At 47.5% G+C, this 23,188-nt stretch overlaps 1 protein-coding gene across 14 annotated transcripts in view; it reads left to right on the plus strand.

Moving 5' to 3' along the window:
* The window catches only part of LOC111074128 (mucin-5AC), a 39,936-nt gene that overhangs the window by 14,888 nt on the left and 1,860 nt on the right, over positions 1-23,188 (plus strand). For 2 of the 14 annotated variants that reach the window (XM_022366774.2, XM_022366775.2), the window contains exons 3-13: positions 10,219-10,772; positions 10,843-11,039; positions 11,349-14,117; positions 15,098-15,338; positions 15,399-15,445; positions 15,769-16,140; positions 16,814-19,807; positions 21,376-21,462; positions 21,530-21,723; positions 21,813-22,041; positions 22,712-23,149. In XM_022366774.2, coding sequence (XP_022222466.2) covers positions 10,219-10,772; positions 10,843-11,039; positions 11,349-14,117; positions 15,098-15,338; positions 15,399-15,445; positions 15,769-16,140; positions 16,814-19,807; positions 21,376-21,462; positions 21,530-21,723; positions 21,813-22,041; positions 22,712-23,149 — 8,122 coding nt within the window. Of the gene's footprint in view, positions 1-10,218; positions 10,773-10,842; positions 11,040-11,348; positions 14,118-14,776; positions 15,339-15,398; positions 15,446-15,768; positions 16,141-16,813; positions 19,808-21,375; positions 21,463-21,529; positions 21,724-21,812; positions 22,042-22,238; positions 22,465-22,711; positions 23,150-23,188 lie in introns of all 14 variants that reach the window. The other 12 variants (XM_022366788.2, XM_022366777.2, XM_022366778.2 and 9 more) reach the window with 12 other exon arrangements.

The following is a 23,188-nucleotide window of genomic DNA, read 5'->3' on the forward strand; positions in this document are numbered from 1 at the left end:
ATGGCTGCCCTGCACGGCCTAGACCGAGCTGCCGTGCGAAAATTTGAAATTCAAATGCATTTCTCTGTTATTGCAGACTCGAACTCGCAATATACCCTGCGACTGCAACTGTAACTGCGGCTGGGGAATGTTAATTACAAACTGCGTTTTAATATCGTGCAGTAGGTGTAACGGCAAAAGTCAAACAGAAGACAGAAAACAGCAATAGCTACAGTTACAGCAACAAAATCTGCAGCATTATGATACTCATACCTGCCGCTTACGTCATAACCACCGCATAGCATCGCAGCCAAAGCCATCGATTTATGCCTGGCTCTTGACTGCATTTATTGTAATACGAAAATGTTTTGAAACGTGCTCCGAGCGTTTTGCCAGAGCTTGAAGGCAGCAGTGATCTGCCTGTGGCCTGGCCAAAGACTTTACCCACGCACTACGCAGCCCCAGTCTCCCTATCTGGTCTCAAAGTAGTCGTAGTCTCGTCTCGTCTCAGATAAGTGTAGCAGTAGTCACGACCAGGTCTCCCACTGGGTCGTCGCCCAATTTCCACTGTACATCTTGCAGCGAAAATGAGAAGGCAAATCTGTAGCTTCCCTGAGCTTCTCAGCGCCACAGCGCAGATGTGCGCAAAAATTATTATTATTTATTACGATTGCGACAATTGAACGCAATTTCTTTTCGAATGCGGAAGATTTCAATTTCCAGTTCCAGTCCCTCGCTGTCCGTACGATTATTTTCTTTATTCACAAACTACGCGTACGTAATCGTGCAGAGCACTTTTGTCTGTATTCAGACTGGCATAAATTTGATGAAGATGGGCTCGAAATTGATCTCAAATAGTGGAGACCGAATGAGTGAATGTGAATGCATGTGAAAGTGTGGTGTGGGAAGACTGACCATTGACTGATGCTTGATTATGCCAAAAAATATAGGTCTCATCGAACAGCGGATAACGGACAGAGCCAAGTTGTTGCCATCCTGGTGAAATATACCATGCAGGCTTAAAATACGATCCACTTCAATTGACAACATTAAAATTTTTCTGTTCCACCCATGTTCCGCCCCGTCCCAGCAGGAGGCGATATTAAAGCCGCGGCCTTATGGCCGTTCACCTAAAGTACAGGCCGACCACGCCTCTGCTCTGCTACCGATGGTACGAATGGCATGAGCAACCGAGTGCCAAAACCATCACGTCAACAACAGCATGACAAGCCATAAAACTGCAGCGCACGAAGACAACCCATAACGCATCCAGGTGGTACTATTGGCATGTGATGGGTGCCAAACCGCATAAGTGTGATTACCAATTCGCAATTTGAAAGCAGGGGCGTCGTCCTCTCCTCCCGTTTCGATTGCTAGTAGCCTGAAAATGCATATTGGCTAATTATTTAACTCCCAAACTCCCAACTCCCAACTCCCAAACTCGTGAAAAGCGGAAGTGATAATTGGGCAAACAATGAAGCGGAAATTGTACATCAAGGAAGAAAGTTGCAAGCGCGGTTTGATAGGGCATTTTGATATGATCATCAAGTAAGACCACGAGTAATGTCCCATTCCTGTATGAAGACTTTCGTATTCTTTTCAGGCACGTCAGAGGACGAGTATATTTGTATCTGTGCTTCATTGCAGCTGCAGCAGGCAAGATTTCGGGTGAAGTGTGCCACAACAAGTACGGGAATGTAAAACAGTAGGCACCTAAAAAGTGTACAACTGTTTCCCTGGCAACAAAGATTTCCGGCACTATCAAGTTGTTGCAACGCAGACGGCACGACGGACCGATGGACCGACGCGCCGCTCGTTGCATGCAGACGGCTACGGCTGCGGTTGGTCTGGTGGTCTGGTGGTCTTGTGGTCTGGCCTGGTCATTGTTGCAGTGTCTGAAGTTGCCCTGGTGCTTATCAAAATCATTTAAATGAAAAGTGAAAGGAAAATTATTATTGCCACTAAGCTCTTATGACTGCCCGTCGCTCTCTATGTCAGCCTCAAATTTGTCGCTGCATGTCCGAGGCAAGTGCTCGGCTTACGGGCTGGCTTGCGAGTATGTGTATGCCTTTTGGCCGATCATTCAAGCGTCGCATGGCACAAGCTCAACTATTTTTCATGCTTGGCTTTTTACAAACCTTTTACCATTAGTGCGAGGGATAGTTTTTGGTAAAATATCTGTATTTCTGTTACTGTGGGCACTGCCAGACAGCCATGCAAGTCTTGATGCTTAGCAGCCGACTTCCGAACACCTGCAGCGAATTGCAATAAGAAATGTGATTCGGTTCCAAAGGAAAAATGCTTTAAATGTTAAATCGATCCTCTCGCAGATGACTTGGCTGCTCAAACATCCTGCGGGGGAATCTATTGGGGAGGGGGATTTTTAGGGCATTTTGTACCGAATTCAACACAAAACTTTTACTTGTCTGGGGTCAACTGTTAAACGAACGCTTGCTAGCGGCAAGTACCTTGACCTGTGTGCGTGTGAATGTGGTATGTAGGTACAATGGACATGTGTGTGGTGATGCCAATGGAACAGATGTACTGGTCGTACCCGTTTGCAGTCAGCGAGGCGGGTGGGGCGTTTTCCTTTCAAATTGAATTGAACGCCAAAACGGTAAACGGTAAACGGCAAAACAAACTACAGACCGCTGAAGCAGAAATTGTTTACTGTATACTGTATGCAAATGTTGGCTTTCGGCTATCCACACTATGTAAGTGTTTCCTTCGTGCTGGCTACTTTTGAATTTGATGTTTCGCCAAATTTATGGTTTGTTGCTTTTGCAATTTGTTACTGCCATCGCCCACTACTTTGTTTTCCTCTCTGATCACTGCTGGGACGCTGCCGGGGCACTGCTGGGGATAGACAATGACCTTCGCGGGCATGAGGTTGGATGGGAGGTTAGGCTGTCTTCACCTCTTCATCAGCGCTTGCTGCTGGCCAAGATGCGCCGCCGCGGTCAAGGCAAACTTAAAATTTGTAAATTTGTATTTCGGTGGGTATGTATGGTATACGCTCCCCAATAGAAAACAAGCTGCCGCCATGTACCACAAGACACAGCATAACGAAACAACCAAACAACGCAACAATGCGTTAGCAGCAGATCGCTCTCAAGCCAACAACATTAACAAAAGCAAAATCAGTTTCGTATTTGTGGAGCAAATCACCCGTTTCAGTTGCAGTCTGGCTCCATTACCCCTGTTCCCCATTCCCATTCCCAGTACCACCCCAGACCCCAGACAATCTCCATCCAGAGTCTACTACTGACTGTCACCGCCCAGACTTTTGCTAGCGGCTGCGATTATTGCAGACTTATTGCCAATTGTGAATGCGACACACGAACCGCGGACGTTGCTTAGCACATAAACTCGAGTAGTTGCTGCTGGTTGCTGTTGCTGTTACTGTTGCAGTTGCAGTGGCCGCAGTGGCCGCAGTGACTGGCCGTCTGTCTGGCTGGCTGGCCAAGTCGATTCACAAGTAAGCGAAAGTGATCGATTTTGAAGTAGGCGTGGCTCTGAGTGGGCCTTGCGCCACAATGTGGCGTTGTCGTCGTCGTCGGCGGCGGCTCTACGTCGAGTGGTCTAGTTGCTACCACTAGTAAAAAGATCTTAGATACTAGCTGCTACTAGCTGTATGTACAGCTGCTATGAATGGCTTGGTGAGTGCCGCGGTGTGGTGCCGCTGTGTGCTGTGTTTCTGTCGGTTATGCAACATTCTCGGTTTGACCCACTTTCCCGATCGCCGAAGTTTTCCTTCAGTTTTTGTCGCGAATGCTGGGCAGCATTCACTTTGAGCAACTTAAATGCAAATATATTTATGCCCGTAGATCGCTTTCGGCAAACATTGTAGACACCCTGGAATAATTTGGAACAGTATTGAGACATATTGGAAAAGTTCCTCCTGCAATTCCAATACTTCGCTGAATTGATCCCTGCGGACTGCAGACTGCAGAGCAGAGCAGACCAGAAGCAAACGAGGCCATATTTTGAAAATTATTTGAAAGTTTGCTGCCAATTAACATTTTGAAAAGTTTCCCGGTTGATAAAATCGTGTGCCACAAGTGTCATATTGCCTGCCGGTCATAACGAGTGAGCCAACTGGCGTGCTGCGCTTATGCGCTTATGCTGTGCTGTGCCGTGCTGCGTGCCCCGAAAGCCAAGTCGTTTTGCGTGTATACCGCTGACATGTACAGGTGGCTGCTCCATATGACTAAGGGGATCATGGGGCTGGGGCATGCCGCAGCCATTCCGATCTATGCTGTGGAGCCTTTTTTGGCAGAGTTGTATTCGTATTCCGGGCAGATTTTGTTAATTTGGGCAAGCTTAATGCCAGAATCCTTGAACTAAAGCAGCCATTAAAATTAATGCTACTAATGCTACTGATCAGCTGATCAATCCGCACAACAGAAAAGTGTAGGCCACAGATCACTATTACGAGTAGGTGATACGCGAAAATTGTAACAGGAGCGCATAAAGCGCTTAAAGCGCTTAAAGCCACAGTATGGAGGTAACTATTAAAACGAAATAGTCAAGGCGGTTAACACACATAAACCTATTGGAAAAATAATGTGTGTGCTGGCTATCCAGGCCTTAATCACAAGTCCCGAGTTTGCAGCTCGAGAGTCTCGTGAAGTCTGCAAATACTGCAAAGAGTAGCCCCTGCGCAGCCTTCGCTGCGGTGTGTTGTGTGTCTGGGGTGACTGCCTAACCAGCAAATTGGAGCATTCTCCCCCAAATAGTTGGAGAAAAAGCGAGCGACCATTGCACTTCACAGCACAGCACAGCACAGCACTGTACAGTGTACACTGTACATTGTCGATTGTGGATTGTATGTGTGGCAATACAAAGCCAGTCGATAGTCATGTTGCATAATAGCCAAAAAGCTTTCGAGCCGGAGCTCTACTTAGTATTTGAATGTGGCTGGCGGCTATGAAAAGGAAAGCAACCGGGCAAGAGGTGCATGGGGCATGGGGCATTAGGCAAGAGTAAGCGCTGCATATTTCCTGTTTTGTGGTACACACGAAAATAGGTTGACTACTTCGCTTGCTGCTGCTTATTTCATTTTTATTTCTTGCTATCTCTGACTGCCCAAATCTATTCCCCGCAAATCTGTCATGCCGCTGAGCGATGAAATCGAAATTGGATAATTTTGATTGTACGGCGAGCAATAACGCAGAGCATACCGAAGCGCTCACTTAAGGTGTCTTCCGCTGCAGACGGACGAAATATGCAGGTGACGGAGTACGCATCGCTATCGAGAACAGGAGGGGCCTTTTCGACCACATCAATCTTTAACTATAGCTAAATAACCCTGAATTTAGAGGCATATGTCATTCCCAAAGTAGGTTATACATGTGCTTATGGCTTGTTATTTAGAATAGTTTGGATACCCAGAGTTCGCTGTCAGGAAACGCAGCTGCAGCTGCAGCTCAGCACCGCACTGACTTTTCTTTTCGAAAGGAAAAGTTCGACTGTAACTGATGCCACTGCTGCTTGTTGCAAGCTTCCTGCGCGTGCACATGCAAAGCGAATGGAATGGAATGGAAGACAATCGCATTGCTGTTGCTGTTGCTGATGGTGGTGTTTTGGTTTCTGTTGGTCAGCTGGGAGCTGGGGCATGCTTCGTAATGGGTGAAATGTCGGAATGCAACAACAATTGGGGCGGTCGCCTTTGCCATCACGCTCATCGGGGGCGCTGGGCTGGGCGCTGGGCTGGGCGCTGGGCGCTACGCCTACTTACATTGATTTCTGCAACCAAATGAAAAGGAAAACCACCTAAAGGCAGCCAATGATTTATATTTCCGTCTTGCGGGTATGCCGAGCGTGCGTTTAATTGCGAGCCGCACCCGAATCGCAGCGAATCGAAAGACTTGGGCAACGAACTTGTTGGTTGCCTGTTGGCCACGTTTAATTAAAAGTTCAAAGCGAGCACGCGAAAAAGAAATTGAGCCATCAATTGAGGCGGCCAACCAGATAGTCCAGTACAAGATATATTCGTGGTGGTATATCAACGACCACAGACTTTGGGTCGGACAACATTGAGAAGGCGACCGAATATATTTAGTGGCAGTCCTACTCCTACAGTATTCTTGCTGTCCTATCGACCATTTCTAAATGGTCGAAAGGCTCATTACGGTCAACATTTCGAGGCTGCATCCGACGATGTTGCCACCAAACGAGGTGGCAATTAGTGCAATGTTTCGCGCCATTTGTCTAAATTTGGTCATGCTATTGGCGGTTGCCAATTTTATGGCTTCAAATAAGTCAGAGGCAGTGTTGAAATGCCGCCTCGCCAACTTATGGCTTAAAGACCATAAAGCTCTGACGCATCGACGACGACGTAGCGAAGCGATGGGCCTAGGATCATCTGTCTTTAACGACACTGTCATCGATGGTGGCATCAGTGAGACATTAAACAAATGGCGCTTTACATAAATTAGCGCCTTGTGCACGGAAACGCTCGATCAACACAAACAATCGAGTGATATACAGCGTGCGTTTCAGGGTTTGAACTCTTTGCCACAGCTTGTGGTGTGGCTGAACCTCACACCACCAGCAGCAGCGCCAGGCAGGGTCACCTATAAATATTCAACGATTTAAAGATACGACAAATTTATTGATTTTAAATGCTCAACATCAACATTTTAAGCAGCGGCATTCAAATAAATTGATAATAAAATGCCTCACGCTGATCTTCAGCAAGTTGTCCAGACCAGACGTGTTGCTTATTTAGACACGAAGTCTACCACAGCCATTGCCGGCAGTTTTTGTGTTGCTACCAAAGTACGAGTACCCTGAGTGCCATGGGTTTTATTGCCGCTTCCGACTGACATACTGACATGAGAGTCAAGTTGCTCATCAAGGGGCCTATGGCTGAGAAGTTGTTGTTCGAGTGCACTTCGGGCACACCGCATGAAAAGGCCAACGCTGCACAGAGGCATTGTTAAATTATAAATTATAAAGTAAACTGTATGATAGTGTGAGAGCCGTTCTTAAGAACTGTAAGCTCGGAATGTTGTGGACACGGGTACGCGAACTCTGATATGATACGTAGATTGCTTTCAGCAAAAGTCGCGTAATGTGCTGCACTTATTTACGACCAAGTAGAGCAGCAAAAACTGAACCAAAGCCAGCGACTAGCGCCAAACAAAACCAATCAGGCTTATGGTCGAATTACTGCGCGTTGCATAACAGCCCAGCCGCTTTCAGCCTTAGCTCTGGCTTTAGATTCGGCCTCAGCTTCAGCTTTAGCTTCAGCTTTAGCGTTGACTTGACTCGTACAATATATTGTTTAGTGGAGCAGAAAGCACGATTGCATAGCACTGGCGGCAGCGACACAAATGCAATAACAACAGGCTACAACAAACAATCAGACCAGCGGCGCGTCGGGGGCTGCCGAGTGTGGCAGGCACACCGGTTGCTGCTGCCTAATACAAATGTCATCCGTGCGGATAGTAGATGGGCAGCTCTAGGCTCTTGCATGGTCAATTGCCGTTGGCACGTGATTAGCTTTCATTGTGCGCCACCGTCGTATATTGTGTATCAGTCACTCAAATCACTCACTCGGTTACTGTAGCACTTGCACTGGCGAATAGTCTGGCTGCCAGCTGCCGGCTGCCATTCGCCGGCGAAGATTCCAAACTGCGACGATTTCGCGCGTTTAACACACAATTTGTGGAGCGTGCCGTGTCTGTTGCATGCTAAGTAGTAGATGATGTATGCTCTCTCTAGGAGCCTTGACACCATTGCAGACATGCTCGCAGGTATGTCTAATGTAGTGTGCGTGCGCCCTCTTTCCGAGGGGATGCAGAATCTACATGGTAGATGCAGATTTAGAAGACAGAAGAAACTAAAAATGTAAACAGATAAACAGATAAAATATGTAAAATAATAATTCGACATAAATTATAACCTCGCGTACTATACATAAGTATACTATATAAGGGTACACTGGGTATAACAGTGGGGGCTTTAATTGACTTGTAAACTGAATTCAAATGAACCATTCATCTACGCCCAATCATGTAAATGTGTTTGCAGTAAAAGAGGCCGGAGGAGACGGTCCTAGGGCCAAGATGTCTTAAGGTTGTCTTTAAAAGTGAATGTAAAGTGTTGTAGGGAACGGCGAAAGCCTGTTGCTCGTTCAATTTAACGTGCCTCTCGTGCCACTCGTGTCCAGTCAAAAGTGCAACCTAACGGCACCGTTATTGTTTTATATTTTTTTTGTTACAATTAATGCTCAGCTGCAAACATGGTTTCGCTCGACTGTGGCTTCATGTGCCTATGATACGTGGGTGGAACTAAAATTATCAAGCTACAAGCGCTATTATAGTGCAGAATTTCTTACAGTTCTCAAGACAATGCATTGCAATGGTGCAAATGTACGGAAAATGTTATCCGTGATTATCAATTCAAAATTCACAAATGTGTATTGTAAAGCGCATTGTGGAGTTCTAAAATTGAATCCTAGTCTGGTCTGACGACTTGGGCAATTCGTGCATTTCTAATTTTTTGGATTAAATGGCTTGCGGCAAGCTTGCTTAATTTATTTTTTTTATCGAACAGCCATAAAGACATAAAGACTCATACAAGCACACAGCCAATCGAATTGGTTGCAATCTACTGAAGTCGGGCGAGCCATCGCCTTGGAACAGCCTTACTTGGCGTTGCATACGCAGCACTCAGACTTCAATAGCTTTGATTGCAAGAATCGATTTCAATTGAATTCAAATTGAGCCTCAATTGTTCAGCGTAATCAGTTGTATGTGTATGTAGTTTCAGTTTTTTCTGACTTTTGTAGGGGGGTTTTCAGTCCTCTGATGCCTGATGGCTTCCCCAACGTCGCGACGTTGCCAAACTCATTCTGTCTTGAGTCTTGAGTCTCGAGCACTGCGCTTTGAGGTCACCTTTCTGAAGCATAAACCGAGCTTATAACGGCACGTTTTTATAATTAAAACTTTTTTGCCAGGGAATTGTCACCACTTGATGGCCGATTCAGTGCAAATCGCTTTGAAGGCGATCACTTTGAATCGCTTTTACTGCTTAAGTCTTTCGGTTGTGGATGCTGGCAATGTATACCGCTATAATGGTCATAAATTTCGCGTACGATATTATGCAACCACAGTGCCGTGCCGTTCTTTCTCCTGCTAGCACTCGTGGGTTGTCTGTCGCCTCTCAATTCAAATTTCGGCGTCGCACGCCAAAACGAGACAAATAAAACCATTGAGCCCTGTCTGTAAAGCGATTATTCGAGGGCAACAAACTTTAAATGATCTGAGGCTCAGTGTCGAGGGCAACAACTGGGCCTCATTCCGATGCGGAACTCAACGGCTGGCTTACACAATGGTTCATACGTATTACGTACATTAGTATATATGTATATCCATTCTTATTAGAGTACAGAGAACGTACTCCCACTGATTGACTCCCACATTCAAGGACGTGAATCCGAATCAGAACTAATCCAGTGTGGAGATCCGATAAAAACAAAAATAGAAATAACACTTTTACCCCTGATTGGGGTAAAAAATAAAACAAAAATACATTTTTTCCATACTCCTTCGTATTAATTTAAAAAGTTAAATTTCTTATAGAAAATTCCTGAGTCTATTCCACTGATCGGCAGTGCATGCCTATAAAATACATCACTTCGATCGTTACCTTTCCGTCATGGATGGATTATGCAGATTTACCGTTTGACTCATCGGATATGTCTGAGCCATCCACTCACTTTATTAATAAACAAACAAAAAAAATACCCAAGCTTAATATTGTTCATGTGGCATTTTGTTAGGATTGAGAAGGTCACGCTTACAACGGTACCAACAAAAACTCTGCAACTTAGCCACACTCATGCAGATGTATGATCGGCGATCGCTCAATGAAGCGCAACTGCAGCTGACAGCGCGCTGCCACTGCTGCCACTGCCACTATTGACCCCTTTCCGTTGCGGCTACCTCTGCTGCCGAGACTTCTAACCCGGCTGCTTTTCTGCCGCTGGAGATGTTGCAAGTGGCAGCAGAGACTTTTAAGCTTAACGGATAGACATATTTTGGCCCTATCATAGTTTGTTTCAGTTGGTCAACTGTCGAAGCAGCAAGTGCATTGTGTTTAGAGGTCAGGCATACTGGAAATACTCTTAGTATATGCGCTGGTTTTAGTATACGTATAAAGCAGATACATATATACAAATTCCTTTTATTTATGCTATTTTCAAATCTGTTCACGTTGCAATTACAGGATACACAGAAGCGCAGGGCAAACGCGCCTCACGTATCACCAGCTCCCGCAGCTTTGGCACCAACGTCAAGTCCACAAGCTCCAATGGCCTCAGCTTCGACTGCCCCGAGGAGTTCGGCTACTACCCTCACCCCACGGACTGCACCCAGTACTACGTGTGTGTGTTCGGTGGGGCTCTTCTTGAGAGCTGCACCGGCGGCCTGATGTACTCGCACGAGCTGCAGACCTGTGACTGGCCACGAAACGTAGGCTGCGAGCTGGTGGACACTTCCACGGAGCGCGGCCCCGCACGTAGCCAGAGCCAGACGCAGCAACATCATCAGCAGCATGTGCCTAGCCGTGTGCGATTTGGATCAGCATTTAGCAGTCCGGGTGGTGCCCCAAAGGCGCCCACAGTGGCGCCGCAGTACCACCGCTCTCCGCCACAGGTCATACAGGCTCAGGTCCAGCACATCCCCCCGCCTCCCCCAGAGCTACGCGTGCCACCCAATCCGGTGGTCACGTCGCGGGGTCAGCCGAAGCCATTGCTGGACGCGCAGGAGGACATAGCGAAGGTTAGTCGTCAACAGACTCCAGAAATTACAGAATACGTACAATCCCTTTGTTGTATTCATATCTACATAGCTATATGCCGAGGCGCAGGAGACACTGCCCCCCGTGGAGGAGGAAGAGTCCGATCGTCAGCAGCGGGTGTATCGCGGCCAACCAAGCACCGTTAGCCAGGTCCAGCGGGATCGCGATGGCATCATACATCAGGCAAGCATTAATGCCATACCCCAGAGCGGGAAGCTTGGATCGTACGCGTTCGGCACAGCCTACAGGTAAGCGATCATTACGGCTAGCAGCTAGCTTGAGTATCATCTAAGTACCTTCCTCGTTGCTTCTTTAACTGAATTGAATTCGTTCTGCATTGATGCTACTCACTCCACCTTACTGAAGCTAAATTTATTCTAAATTCTCTGCAACTCATCGTATTACATGCTCTTTTCTCTCATACAACGCATTATCTGCACTATCTCTATATATCTTGCTCCCACCGTCCACCGACCACCGTCCACCGACCACCGACCACCGACACACCAAAATCCGAACGACCGAACCGCTTTTGGCCAAAAACTGTACGCAAACAGCGAAAGCTTGGACGACGAACAGACGCCCGTATACGAACTGTCACACAACCGACTCGAGGCACTCGATGTGGACAGGCGACCACGCCAACGACGTGACCTCACGGGGCAGACTACGGCAGTTGCGGACACAGAAACTCAGACGCCAACAGAACCAGAACCAGAACCCAATGTGCAAACAGAAATGCCCAACGATTCGAATACGTCGAGCGAAGTTATGGAACCTGAAAGCCTCAGCCCCAACAGCAGCTCGCTGCCCGGCAACAGTGAATCTTCCAATAGCTCCAATAACTCACAGGAGTACTATGACGAGGCGGCTCCTGCCGTACATAAGCCACAAAAGTACTCCTCCAAGATAAGTCAGCCACGCGACGAGAGTGGAAGTGCAGCAATTGAATTCGACTACGTTAATACGGGGGATACAGGTGATGAAGATAGCGAAGACGGGAACGGGAACGGGGACGAAAGCCCAGAGGATGCGAGCACAGGGGAGTCAAAAAGACGCCCGCGTCAACTTCGTCCAGTCACACACACTTCGGCCAAATGGCCGGGCCAGAACTACCGGGCCATTGACGCGCCTCCTCCACCCCACCAAGGGTACCAGCAGCACCAATCTAGCCAAGGCTATAGTTTTGGTAGCTTCAACCCATACCTTACGCCTCCGGCCAACCCCGGCCACACTCAGCAGCCGTACGGCAATCACAACTACAATCAAATAAACTCCGGCTATCCGGCTCAGGCCTATCTCCACCAGCAGCAGCAGATTTCCACTTCGAACCAACAAAAGCCCAAGGTTGTCTACACCGGCTACAATCTTTCACTGCCTCCTCCCCCGTTGGAGGATGACTTCCGTCCGATTGCGGGAAACTACTTCGGAGCGCCCAATGGGATACCAAGCGGACCACGAACACCCCCGCCCAACCTCCAACAGCAGCAATCCAGCCCCGGCGATCTACTGCCGTATTTGATACAGCAGCTGCAGGACTTAAAGGAACGCCGCAAGAATCTGCAAGCAGAGAACTTTGCCTATTTTCATCTGGACAACCAGCCAGTGACACCCGCCCCCGTTTCCGCCCCCACACCCGCCTCACCCACAGCCCAAACGCCGATCACGTACTACTCGCACTCCCAGTTATCAGGCGACTCGTCCAAGCCCAGCCAACACAGCCAAGTGACACCGAACGGACAGTACAGCACCATGGGAGGTTTTTACAACAATCAGAGTCCGGATCAAGCGCTGTACACCCCGAACTATCCCGGGAAACTGGTCTCCCAGTACAGCATAGGCAGCACCACGGAGAGAAACTATTTTCAGTACAATGTAATTGCAAATCAGAAGATGAAAGGGGTCTACAGCACAGCCAAGCCAAACCAAATGGGACATGCTGCGGTCAAGGTGCGCCCCCCGGTCACCCCGCTGCAGGTCACGCAGAGCATCAACATTGTGTCAGCGCCCAACCTGGCCTACAGCAGGCCCAACGGTCTGCAGCAGGTGCCATTCCGCGACTTTTCTCACCTACCCGTAGGCATAAGCTACGCGGGAAACAGCACAGTGCCAGAATCATATCAGACTTTTACAAAGTCGATAACTTCCACAGAGGCTCCGGCTCCGGCAACGGCTCCGGCTCAGGCTCCCAATCTCCCAACGACCACCGCCAAACCCAAACTGACTAATTTTCAGTTCAACATCCATGAATTCATGGCTAACCTAAAGTCCAGCGACTTGGCAAGCGTGAACCCGGCCATAAACCCGCTGATTAAGTACTTCAAGCAGGTGAGCAGCGATGCAAACGGCCATCTGCGCAATGCCTTGGTTCTTCGTCGTCCAGTCCCCCCCCTTTCCGCGAGTAGCAGTGCCAGCACGACGAGCCAGATCCCCACCACTTTGAGTACATCTACACCAAGAACACGACCAAGAGAAAATCCCACCATTTCTACGCCTGCAATTCCAACCACTCCGAGACCGCTCAAGGGCTACGAGAGCTTTATCAAGGGGATACAAAATCAAATCAACAAGCAGACCTCGACACACAGTGCGTCCCCACCAGCAACACCAACAACTCCAGCAACTCCGCGAAAAATAAGACCCACCATCAGGAGTAGTAGCAGCACAACGACTCTTGAGAGCGTCGACTACTATGACGAGGACTACGAGGAAGATGAGGATATACTGCCACCGTCCCACATGCCGCCATATATGCCAATGTCCGAGACAATGGCCCCACCACGCCCGCAACTGGCAGCCACCGCTGCGCCTGTCACTGAGTCGCCTGGAAAAATACGTGGCAACTTTCAGACGGGATTCCTGGAAGCCACTACTACACGGCGTCCATTCGCAAACTTTGCGCAGCTGAACAGCAGGCCCAATGCTGAGTCTGGTGCTGGAGTTCCGTCATTCATCAACTTCCCCAGCGACATATTCCAGGAACTAAAGCAGCGTCTCCCACAGTTGCCAGAGTCGACCACACCTAAGCCAGGTGCTTCCACTCCGCGGAGCACGCGTCCCAGCTCCACGCCATCAGCAATATCGACACGGGCGCCCACAACGCGGCCCCGCACCAGAGGCCAACAAAAGTGGATGACGATGGCTCCAGCTCCAGCTGCAGCTGCAGCTAAGGGAGTCGAGAACAACACAGAGCGGACGAAAAACGAAAGTAGTTCAGTGTCCGGTTACTACTCCGGCAAGCAAAGCCACAGCAGCATAGGTGGCCTCCAATTGAACTCTATTCACATCGGCGGCTCAGGCTCAGGCTCAGGCGGGGACAGACACAGGTAGCTATACAACAAGTCGAGGGCAACCGCAATAACTGCTGTCCAACTGAATTCAGAATTACTTTGTGCCGCTACACAAATACACAAGAAATACCCGTATATAACTACAAAACAAATACAGAAGATAAATGTACATACATACATATACATATACTCAATACTATACGCCCGTCCGCCCGTCGGCCCGTTCGCCCGACATGCGGCACTACTGTTTATACGACCCATTACTAAACGATCTTAACGGATTTTAAAGTTGACTTAACAAATGGTTCTTGGACATGGCTACACTAACATTTAACCTTTAACCCTAACCGTAACCTCAACCATGACTATGTTTTACATGCGCAACCTCCTGTACTCATTCTTCCATTCTTTCATACTTTCCCTTGTACCCTCGCTCCATGATCCATGATCCATGCTCATTATAATGTTTATCATAAATTGAACTACTTTTTGATCTCGTTTTACATTTCTCTCCCCCGTTTTGCGTATGCATGTGTGTCGTACATGCATATATAAATACAATCATTTCCTCTACATATTAAATTATACTTGTATGCCCATGTTTGATTCCACTTGTGCATTTTGGCCAATGTAAATAATCTGCGCCACCCACTTCACCAACACATCTCCAACAAAAACTTCAACAACGTGTACAGAGTTGAGTCATCTTCACCGTCATCGCTGGGGGGGGCGCCAACACCCAACGCTAATATCTTTGTACAGCCCACGCCACAAGCCCCAACGCCACAGCTAGAATCCAATCGTAACTACTACAATGCATCCATATTTAATCACGGGGGCGGCTACCAACTATCGCGGCAGCAACAGCAGCAGCAACAACAGCTACAGCCAACACCATTCCAACAAGCGCAGCCGCAATCGCAATCGCCACAACACCAGCAGCAGGAACAGGCCCTACCAAATCCCTATGATTCATCATATTATTCTGTTTACGACGACGATATCGATTTATATAGGGACATTGAGTATCAACAACAACAGCAAGACCATCAGCAACAGCAGCAGCAGCAACAGCAGCAGCAACAGCAACAGCAGCAGCAGCAATACCAACAACCTGCTGTGCGCCACCAGCAGACTCAATCAACATACCGCCCATTGGAGCTATCGGCCACACCGACCCCTCCGCAGAAGCCGCTATTCAGCAACCAACCGACGTTGACCTACAGCACGGACTACAATGAGGATATTAACGCACAGGTAGGGGCAACTCATATAAGATACACCCAGATAATATCATCCAAAACTGACTGTTCTTAGATCGAGCAGGATAATGTGTACGATCAGCCAACGCGTTCGCCCCAAAGGTAAGTCACACTGCACCATGCAACCCCTAAAATCGCTCATGAACTCAGTCTGGGAGCCTCTCGACGGAAACCGTTCCCCCCACACAGAAACAGTCAGAAGTGTAGAGAATTTCACCTTAGCTGCACTGGCAGGGAGGGGAGTTATTTCTAGTTCCCAAGTCTAGCCCCAGCCCCACCACCGTTAGAATTATGGCCTAGAAAAATTGCACACTCTCCAACACAAACTCAAACACAGAAGCCATCAAAATTTACACATTTCGAAGATCAGACTCTTGCCAAACCGATTACACACACAACCACAATACATTTATCTACCGGAACAGGCCAGACCAGGTGGCCATCCAAAGACTGGATGCGCGGCGAACATCCACGATGACACCCGCCACACCCCCCACACGTCCCGATGTGCGCCACTACTATGATACGATTACCACGCCCAATTCGCCAGAGGACTATGATCTGAGCGAGGGCACTTTGATGCAGGCGAAGACCCGCCCGGATACGAATTCGGGCATAGACACCAGAGATGATTATGATTTGATCGCAAATGTCGTGGGTCACACACAAAGGAAGACTACACAGCCCACAACAACATCAAAAACCACCAGTACAACAAGAACCACATCAACTACAACTACAACTACAACACCACCCTCCACGACAACAACATTAATAACAACAGCAAAACCCCAAAGGTATTTCGGTAGTCCCATTGCGTTAGTATTTGGGCCTGCATTCAATTCATTCAATGTTTGAGAGCGACAAAGTCAAATTAGCAGACTGTTCTCGCCGTTTTTCTCGGTTTTCCCATCTGCAGTTTTAGTTCGCTTCTAAGGGAATAGTTTGTAAGTTCTCATAGTCATCAGTCATCACACGCGAAGGCTTGTAAAATCGGCTCACATTATACACAGACTACACACTCTCCGATATCGCTTCGGGTTAGATTGTCATGTTGATTAGGCAATTAGGTAATCAGGTAATTGACCCTGCTGCTGGCTGTTCGAGAATAGCTACCATACCACTGTGTCTCTCTGTTCTCTGTTCTTCCTATCTTTCTGTTTCAATGTGATTAAGTAAAAAAAAATCCTCTCTCATATTCATTGCATGACTATTTCATAAGATAACCGATACGTGTCATACGCGATATATCAGTACGCATGAGCATGAATTTATAATTTGAATCCATTACATTTGACAGCCCCAGTCGAGAATGAGCAAACCCTTCCTTCATATCTGAATTCTGAATTCTGAAAACTGAAAACTGAGAACCAAAAGGATAGGACTACTAGGGTTTCGAATAACAGAACGCTTAGCAACTAAGTTACTAACTTATGTGATTACTTATTCAAAAACACGTCTCTTCAACAGCTCGAAAGCGCATGCAAATAAAATCTATAAGCAACATGCTATAAACAAATCAAAGACAGCCACAAACACTACACAGCCACCAACGACCAGCACAACAATACCCCCCCCAAACCATCCTTCGACATATAGTTCCAATCCCTTTCTCAAATCAAAGCTCCAAAGCCTAGCCAAGTCGCTGGTCAGCTTTGTCACCGACAGCCACACTCGAGGCAAATCAAATAATTATCATCCAGCTCAGATTCAGAACCAGAACCAGAACCAGACCCACTCCCAACCCCAAAGCCTACCCGAAGTCCATGTCCCAGCACAAACGTATCCCTCAGTTACCCAACCCTCAACCACGCAATGGACTCTGGTGGAGGACGGTCCCAGCAGTCAACTGGAACATGCGGAGACTGTCTTCGATGAGAGTCAGAACGTCCATGTGCAGACGGCCGAGGCACCCAGTAGCCGATCCTTCGAGACCAGCACTTCGCCCAGGTTTCTAGATTTCATTAATGCCGCCGCATACGGCACAAGTCCGCGCGGTAATCTGCTGCACTCGGTTCCAGACAAGCCCGTGAAGACGGCCCACAATCAGCTGCACAAGAAAATTCCATATAGGGGCGTGGAAAGAGGGTATCCAAATGAGCCACGTTCGACCACGCCACAGCAGCCCAGTAAGCGCATCCAGACCTACATCACCTCCGATGTAGAACCACAGAGCTTCAGGTCTCCTGCAGGCGAGCCCCTCGTATCAGTATCATCGATTGAGCTAATGGATACCTCAAGCACCACACCAGGCACAATGCCTAGAAAAGCGCTTCAATATAGCCTACAAGGTGGATCGCACGGGTTTAGTCTTCGTGCTGAGGACATCACCCAAAAAGAAGGTCCGAATGTCTCCGAGGCGCTATCTGATCGGAAGGAGAGTCTGCCACCAAGTACAAGTAAATCTACGAAACCCAGCGAGTCGGATATTGTGCCCACAACATATGCGCCGCCACTTCGTATTTGGCGCAATGGACGACCAACCATTGAACCATATACCAAGGCGACAACCACGACAGCCACATCCGCTGTAACAGCTGATAGCTGGACCGATAGTGTGGAATCGAGCAGCACCTTAAGAACGACGACTACGCCGAAAGCTCAGGGGGCGCCAAGCACAGAGCGGTACATATCGCCGGGACAAAGTTTCACGGCTCGCGCAAACCTGTTCAAGGACTCCCTGAACCGCGTTACGGCCAACCCAGCAATGCGTTTTGTTTCCCCATACAAGAGTCTTGAGAACCTGTTGCAGGAGGAGCGTCAGCATCCAAACACCATGCTGCGGACGACAGCCAGACCGCGTTACACAAATTCGCCAGCTTCACCGCCTTTCCTACAGACCACACAGAAACCGCCAAAGAATCTCTTTCTTTCGGGGATGTACCCTAGGAACACCAGTCAGGATGTGCTTGCCACAATGGCCACGGGTAATGCTCGAAACTTTAGCGTCAGCGACGCCATCTTAAGCACTTTCAGTCCCCATCGACCGGCACAAAGTATGCTGCGTAGCACCACCACCACCACCACCACCAGTACCACCGAGGCACCACCTCCAACACAAACGACGAACACTATTCCATCGACTATATCGGCGATAGTGGCCTCGTCGCCCATTCGAGTTTCCCAGGCTCCTCGCGGCCGCTCTCGCTACACAGTCGCAACACTTGAGAGCTTATCGGAGAGCGTGGACGAGCCCACGACCTATGCCCCTAAGTTCAGGTTACCCAGCAGCTACGAGGCCAATCAGTATCCAAAACGCAAGTCCCCACGCTCCCGAATAGCCGCCAATCAGCGGCCGTCATCTGTCGAACCCACAGTGAAGCCTCATGAAAAGTACGAGTCGTATAAGGCTGCCTTACAGGCCAAGGATTCAATCCATTTCGACTCTCAAAACGTACCAGCAAAGCCGTTTTCCGCGCAAGCGGTGAACGTTAAGTTACTTAAACGCAAACCAATTGAGAATGAGGCAAGCATATCGGATGGGCCACGAGCCGAGGCGTTGATTGGGCAGCAGCCACCAGACGCTAGGCAGCAAAATAGTATAGAGGAAATGGGAACCGCATCTGCATCCAGCTCCACAGAGCACGTGGTAGCCATAACAGACCGTCCCACTGTGAAGTTTCTCTACTCAAACAAATATCGCCAGCAAACGGCGGAAAGCACCTTAGCGGAAAGTCTCCAGAATGCTGGGTACCTAACTACCGGCAATGGGCGGATCCAAAAGTTCCGTCCTGTGAACGTGCTCGAGCAACTGAAGCAATTCCTCGCCGGCAGCGACAGCAATAGCAACAGCGATGAGAGTGGCTCCTCCCAATTTGTTGATGAATATTCGCTCCCAGAAATAAAGGCAGCCGTCGATGAAATCAAGCAGCTCTATGTCCCCACGAGTCGCACTACGATCACCACTACGACTACGCTCCGTCCCACCACTACGCCTACTCCGCTTCCCACCACCCCGTCTAGACCAACAGCAAGCCTATCCAAAGCATACTCCTATTCCTCCTCCACTTATAGCATCTTGAGCACTGATCCCACCTCTCCAACAGTCAGATACACCCTGAGCACCACTCCAGATGTTAGTACTATTAGAGCTCCCACCACCCCAACAACTGCTACCTCTACCTCTACCGCCACCGCCACTGCCACTGCTACACCCTCCTCCATGTTTGCACCGCCAACTGCGCGCGCTTCGAGGGTTAACAATGTCATAAGATCATCGATTGCCGCTGCTGCCGCCCAATCGTCCAGCTCAGGGTCTCTCTCAGGCTCCTCTACCTATCAGCAGCAAATGCAGCCAGCGGCTGGTAAAGCTATTAAGTTCCAAATTGGATTTGCTCCCAACAATAAGAACCAGCACCAACATCTGAACAGCAATCACAACAGCAACAACAACAATGCCGCCGCAGCGTCAGTGAAATGCTCTGATAGCACATTGAGCGCCAAATGCAACGAAATCCCCTCAAGGTATAGATAATCGTATCGATTGCTTCTAAGTTCAGTCGAATATCAAGTCATCTCTCTACTACCTATATCGCTCTCTATTCTCTCTATTAGAATTCACCGTAATTTCGTTTTTGAACACCAACCAACCATAGTATAGTCCCTTACACTGTACTGTACCGGACAACACTGAACTGTTGTACCGTTGTACTGTTCTATAGCTTTCTCTAGTCTCTCATTACCCCACATTTACCCACCTCTAATACTCTATAGCTATCCGTACTTGGTTGATGTTGAATGTTGGCTTTCTACTTAGTCTGTGACCACAGTACTAGTATCTCTTAGCTAAACCACAAATACATAATAAACAAAAACAAAAAACAAAAAACGTTTGTACATATGTATGTATTATGTATGTACATATGATCACAGTAATCCAGTCCACTTCACTTAAACTTTCTCGCTGACCTAGTGCAATGAAACAATATACTCGTATAAGTACCTACTAAATTTTAGCTGCTGTGTAAAATGGTGCAACAAAGAAAACAATATCAATATTATCAATATCTAAGACGGTGTACGTATTGAAGAAACAGTTACTGATCACGGCAGGAACAGGTGGTGGCCGGTTTAAAATCGTAAATCCCTTGAGTTGTTTACAGTTTTTTATTTTTCGTTGAAAATTAAATAAATAAAATTGGAGAATTAAAATGTGATTTCTTATCACAACAAAAGTGAGAACAAAGAAGTTTGAAAAACATCGCTAATTGAACATAATTGAACAATGTTGAACAATGTTGAACAATTGTTGTCTAGTGTTAATTGCAGAACTATGACAAAAATTTCCGCAGCCACTATCCGACACAAACAGAAAATACCAGTACAAGTTTCAATCCGCATATTTTACCGAGCTTTTATTTAGTACGGACTTGGGTGTCGCCTAGTGTCGCAAGTAAAGATTTAAGTTGTCCTCAACTTAATAGGCACGCAGCACATAGATTTCGGTGCCCATTGCGCCCTTCTCAAAGGGCTTGGAGAGGCTAGCAACAAAGTATAATATGCTACGAAAATGTTAGCATCCAAAGAAAATGATCAAAATCCTTATTATTATATACCTGCGGTCGCTCACAAACTCGTCTTTCCTCAGCCTAGATTGAATTCCCAAGCCCCCAACACGTGACACATAAGTATACAAGTAAAAAACTTTTTGGTTCTCACTATATAATAATGTCGAATAATTGGCCGATAAATTCTTATAAATTTCACTTTTTTGGGGTTCTGTTGGTGCTGGATTCTCGGTCTTGGATAAACAAATGAAACACATCTTCAAATAGACACTAACCTCCATCAAAATGTATATATGTATGTAGATATACATATAGCTATATATTTGTATATACATATGTATATGTACATAGTAGGTTAAAACTAATCGAATGCATTCACATGTACTGGTATCTCTTGCCTATTTGTGTAGCACGAACTAGTAGCTAAGTAATTGAAAAATCTATCTGAGTAGAGCAACGCTTTATTGCGCACAACTTTATAAACGTATCCTTCAATAAAATCGCATTTCATCGAATTGTACTTAGAAACAACAATAGGAACCGGGGCGGCGCCATTTATGCTAATCAGGATCGGGACGTTGTCCCCACAGCCAACCGAGGAACGCATCCACCGTGAGTATCGCTTTAAGGAATGAGAAATAGGCGAACTTTTTATGTAATTATATTTATATCATTGCAGACGAACACGTCCCACGCTTAAGCCGTCTGGAACAATTGTCTCAAAGGCTCAAGAATTTGTAGATATATATAGATATCCACCAACACGACCGGACCCCATATATCCACAGCCCACACCCGACAAGACTGCTGCCAAGTGCCGCAAAGATGTGTGCCTCCTCCCAGACTGTTATTGTGGAGGCCGGGATATACCTGGTAAGTGGGAATTTAGTTGAGTGAATGACCAGTATCGAGCAGGGCTAGTTCTCGTGCGAAATAACGAATGCATTGCCAATAACGTGTAGGGGGCCTAAGTGTAACGGAGACACCACAAATTGTGTTGATTACGTTTGACGATGCAATCAACCCCATTAACATTGATATCTACGAGGAGCTTTTCAATAACAAGACTCGCAAGAACCCCAATGGGTGTCCTTGGCGTGCCACCTTTTACCTGTCCCACGAGTGGACGGACTATGGCATGGTACAAGATCTGTACTCTGATGGACATGAAATGGCCTCGCACACTGTTTCGTAAGTTGCGTTTACCGCTCAGTTTGGCGCTCTCCTCGAAAAATCAACATCCACAATGGCCACTGCATCAAGTCTCTGCATCTTTTTCCTACCTGCTTATCTTTATTTTCCATTTCCGGTTACGAGAATGAAAGTCTATCTTATTGCTCTACATTTTTTCATCCCATTACCGTGCATTTTCGTTTCGCGAATACTAGCCGAGCTTCCCGCTGAAAGCATACCACAAATTGTTCTTTTGACTTTCGATGATTCCGTGAATGATTTGAATAAGCAATTGTACACGGACCTGTTTGAGAAGGGGCGCGTCAATCCCAACGGGTGCCCCATCACAGCCACATTCTACGTCTCCCACGAATGGACTGATTACAGCCAGGTGCAAAATCTCTACGCCGATGGACATGAAATGGCCTCCCATACAGTTTCGTAAGTAGTCGACATCCTTGTTCGACATCTCTTCTTACACAACACACAGCACACAACAGAGAAAACGGAAGAGTCAGCACTGCACCAAGGGCGAAGCTAGTAAAATATGTTTCTATAGTTTTGAGAAATCGCCAAACCGCACAAAATTCCATTCCAACGATTCAGACTCACTTAACACAACGCTAAGCTAACAAGAACATGGCCAGAAGTGGTAGTAACTATCCTAACCAACAATTTATATCCACAGTCACAGCTTTGGCGAGCAGTTCTCGCAGAAAAAGTGGACGCGTGAAATAGCTGGCCAACGGGAGATTCTTGCGGCGTATGGTGGCGTCAAGTTGTCGGATGTTAGGGGCATGAGGGCGCCTTTCCTCTCGGTCGGCGGCAACAAAATGTATAAAATGTTGTATGACTCAAACTTCACGTACGACTCATCCATGCCGGTCTATGAAAACCGACCCCCTTCCTGGCCATACACTCTGGACTACAAGATATTCCACGATTGCATGATTCCACCCTGCCCAACCCGCTCATACCCAGGTGTGTGGCAAGTACCCATGGTCATGTGGCAGGACTTGAACGGAGGACGTTGTTCGATGGGCGACGCTTGCTCAAATCCCAGTGATGCGGAGGGTGTCACAAAAATGATTATGAAGAACTTCGAGCGGCACTACACCACAAACAGGTAAATCTAGTAAAATAGAGCCAGACGTGAACTTAATAC

Source organism: Drosophila obscura, unplaced genomic scaffold (genome assembly GCF_018151105.1).
Source record: "Drosophila obscura isolate BZ-5 IFL unplaced genomic scaffold, ASM1815110v1 contig_36, whole genome shotgun sequence".
NCBI lineage: Eukaryota > Metazoa > Arthropoda > Insecta > Diptera > Drosophilidae > Drosophila > Drosophila obscura.